Below are 3,327 nucleotides of genomic sequence, written 5' to 3'. Positions count from 1 at the left end.
GGAGGCCCTCTCATCCTTTTTTCCCCATGTATTTAGAGAAACGGGAATTGAGAGAAAATTGATGTGTTCCATTTGCATGTTTATGTATCCCAATACATGTATATTTTTTTTTTTTAGTAAACAGGCATCTAACATATAATAATAAAATCAAAATAAATAAATAAACCCGCCTAGACACTAGGCCTTTCCCCGCCACCAGCTACATCTTAGCGAATTTCATAACATTACCCCGATAATCCAAAAAAAAAAAAAAAAAAAAGCAAGATGCAAAAATTAAAAAATAATACTAAATAGAAATAAGATAAATTGTTATGCTGCATTGCCGCTAGAGTATCAATAATTCCCAACCCCCTTCTCTTCTTCCCAACGAAAACCAAAAAGGAAGTGGAATTATGGTGCCCTGGGATTATCCATTCAATATCTTATTTAGGAACCACGTCCTCTTATTAGACCTAGATAGAATCAGCACTCCATTCTCAATTTGAGTTAAATAGGGAAATGAGTTTCTGGACTTCCAGGTCATTAAGGTTCCTTCTAAACCAGAAATCCCAACTTAACAGTAACGAAACACGAGTTGACACACATACTGGCAATAGAAAATCATGATTTTGACATAATCTGTACAAACAAGGAAAGGAAAGGAAAGAAAGCTACACAATATTGGAATCCCAGCCATTTGCTTGCAGCCAATATTTTCTTTTAATGACTGCGTATACTGAGTTTCTTTACCCCTGGAACCTCCATATTCATTTCCCAAGAAAAGCCAGTTCTTTTTCACCAAATTCCCCACCCCCAAATCGCCTTCTTCTTTCACTTACTTCACCAAATCCCAAGTTATTAAATGATCTTTCATTCCTTCATCCACGCCCTCCCATAAGAAGTCTCTCATCAGTCTCTCAAACCTTGTTGTCACACTAGAAGGAATCTGGAATAGGGACATAGTATAATGGCACACTGCTCTCTTCCACCACCGCGGATCCCAAAAACTCACTGCCCTGGGGTTTGTATGTCACCACCCTTATTAAAATATGTAGATGTATCTTCTATGTCTCATATGTTCTGTAGACACTAACCCCAACATAACGAACATTCCATAGAGCTCGGATATCACTCGAACAGAAATAGGGTGGATAACTAGAAATGGCAAATCCGTTTTATTTTGGACACACAATTGAGTCATCACACTTCCTTCAATCAATATTCTTACTAATCCAGGGTACTACCACATGAAGCTCAACTGAATCTCAATGAGAAAACGGCAGACTACATCTGCCAAGAGGCAATGGGATTTACCTAAGCTTGAGCTTGTCTTCCTCTAGATGCTTGAAAAAAACAAATTCGGCTATTAATTTACCTTAATTTTCATGTGTGACCATTTTTCTTGCGAGATGCTTTCTATAAAATCAGCAGCCTGGATGTAACAGAAGGGCCCTAGGACAACCCTGCAATGCTATATTACATGTAATTTCATCTACATGCCATCTTTTGATGCTCAAATATTGCAGGAAAGAAAACAAGGAATGAAACAGTTGTGTGATACCTATAGTCTAGATAAAACTTCATTAAGAACCATCACAATATTCTCATAGCATTCACGAATTCGTGATGCATCTCTGTCCCTTGCTGCATAATCAAGCTGCAATGCACACCAAAATGGTCAAGTCAATGGAAGTGATCTTGTTTACAATAAGTGGGAATAATTGACACAGGAAACAAAGTACAAAATACAAGGAAATCAAAAGAAGAAACAATATGAGGAAATAATAATCCCATGAAAACAATCAACAGAAAAGTATATTGAAAACAAAAATGGCTTTGAAAAGAAGAGCATCAAAGTACTGGCCATTCAACCATCACAAAAGTAATATCCATACCATCAAGTATTAGACTTCAAAGAACTAGTCAAAATGCCATCCCAGAAAACATCAGAAACAGCATGCAACAACAATATCCTCGGTTTATTGAGCAATTAATCACATATAATTGATTAAGAGGACGGGACATATGAGTATTGTTGTTCACTTCAATTAAGATGTCTTTAATATTGATTAAGACCTGATAGGTTATCCATGTTCTCAAAAAATCAAATCCGTTTATGGAATCTATTCACTGGGTGGAAATACTTACTCTTGTAACATTGTTGAAGAGATTGGAATACAGTTTCCTCAATAGGGGCCTCTCATTTCCAGGTTTTTGTTGAATAATGGTATAAATGTCCTGCTTCAAGAACGGCGAGCTCTTCCGGACAGCTGTTTGTACTTGTCCCCATGACTCTGACTCTATCAGTTCTTTCACTTGTAGCAAAGCTTGTGCATGTCCAATGATACCACTCTCTGCCTCTTCAATTGTCTGATCAGGTGCCACCAGTTGAAAGTCGAACCCAAATGCAAGTTTAGTAGAAATTGAATCTTTTGCTAACCAAACTAGGCTAAATGCTGCTATTGCTCCTATTCTTCGATTAATATTAATATCAAAATCCTTGAGTGGCTTCTCTCTAAACTGAAATGAGGGTTTCAGACAGCAGGAAAATGTAGGATTAAAGTGCATTAGGTTGTTATGTAGGATTGCTGCCCTCATTGTCAATGATATCTCCTGCAAAAGCATATCACAGTTGGGTCGCTCTAGTTTTCAGTCACCACACCACAGATTGCAAAGTTGAGTTACAAAGTGTAAAAGACAAGACAGAGGCACACCTTGAAGCTTAAGCCTAGAACTTTTGAGAACCAGAAAGCTAAGAGAACAACTTCAATCCTCTAATGCCATAAGAGGGTCTTCAATCTTCATCTGGAGATGGGTCTCAGCGTCTTCAACTCTTGATTCTTGAAAACTAGGAACACTATCCTCAGCCTCCCGACTTTCTCACCCTATCTGTATCCGACTTTCTCACCCCATGTTTTCATTTATAACAAATCGTCAAATTGTTTGGATAATTTTCTTTTTAGATTAAATTATGTTTAGTCTATGTACTATGACTCTTTTCTCGTTTCAGTCCCTGACATTCTCAATTAATCTGATAAGTCTCTAACATTAAAATTTCCGTCTGATTGGTCCCTCCCGCGTCAAATTAGGAGTTAGCCTTAGCTGAAATGTCTAATATACCCCTACGTTATTTCTTTTTCCTTTTTAATTTCTTTTTTTCCTTTTTTTTCTTTTTCCTTTTTAATTTCTTTTTTTTTCTTTTTTTCTTTTTTCTTTTTTCTTTTTTATTTATTTTTTCCTTTTTTATTTTTCATTTTTCCTTTTTAATTTCTCTTTTTTTTTCTTTTTTCTTTTTTCTTTTTTCTTTTTTCTTTTTTCTTTTTTCTTTTTTCTTTTTTCTTTTTTCTT

At 35.9% G+C, this 3,327-nt stretch overlaps 1 protein-coding gene across 2 annotated transcripts; it reads right to left on the bottom strand.

Moving 5' to 3' along the window:
• Positions 1 to 587: 587 nt before the first annotated feature.
• On the bottom strand, positions 588 to 2,897 carry LOC133721571 (psbQ-like protein 3, chloroplastic). 2 transcript variants are annotated; one of them, XM_062148223.1, is made up of 4 exons: positions 2,694 to 2,897; positions 2,128 to 2,592; positions 1,541 to 1,636; positions 588 to 1,450 (listed from the first exon to the last, which is right to left on the bottom strand). In XM_062148223.1, exons 2-3 carry the CDS (start codon positions 2,575 to 2,577, stop codon positions 1,541 to 1,543), a joined length of 546 nt encoding a protein of 181 aa, XP_062004207.1. In that variant the 5' UTR covers positions 2,578 to 2,592; positions 2,694 to 2,897; the 3' UTR covers positions 588 to 1,450. The 2 variants fall into 2 exon arrangements, with proteins under 2 accessions (XP_062004207.1, XP_062004206.1); XM_062148222.1 differs by having other exon boundaries at positions 588 to 1,442.
• Positions 2,898 to 3,327: the final 430 nt, after the last annotated feature.

This window comes from Rosa rugosa, chromosome 7, assembly GCF_958449725.1.
Source record: "Rosa rugosa chromosome 7, drRosRugo1.1, whole genome shotgun sequence".
NCBI classification, from domain to species: Eukaryota; Viridiplantae; Streptophyta; class Magnoliopsida; order Rosales; family Rosaceae; genus Rosa; species Rosa rugosa.
Note: the sequence above shows the minus strand (reverse complement) of the source record. Positions and strands in the feature narration are given on the sequence as shown.

Bases quoted from the DNA above. Each gene is read 5' to 3' on its own strand.
- LOC133721571 (XM_062148223.1), bottom strand. From the start codon at position 2,577: ATGAGGGCAGCAATCCTACATAACAACCTAATGCACTTTAATCCTACA. The intron at 1,637-2,127 runs GTAAGTATTTCC...TGTGCATTGCAG, and splicing joins TCTTCAACAATGTTACAAGA to CTTGATTATGCAGCAAGGGA.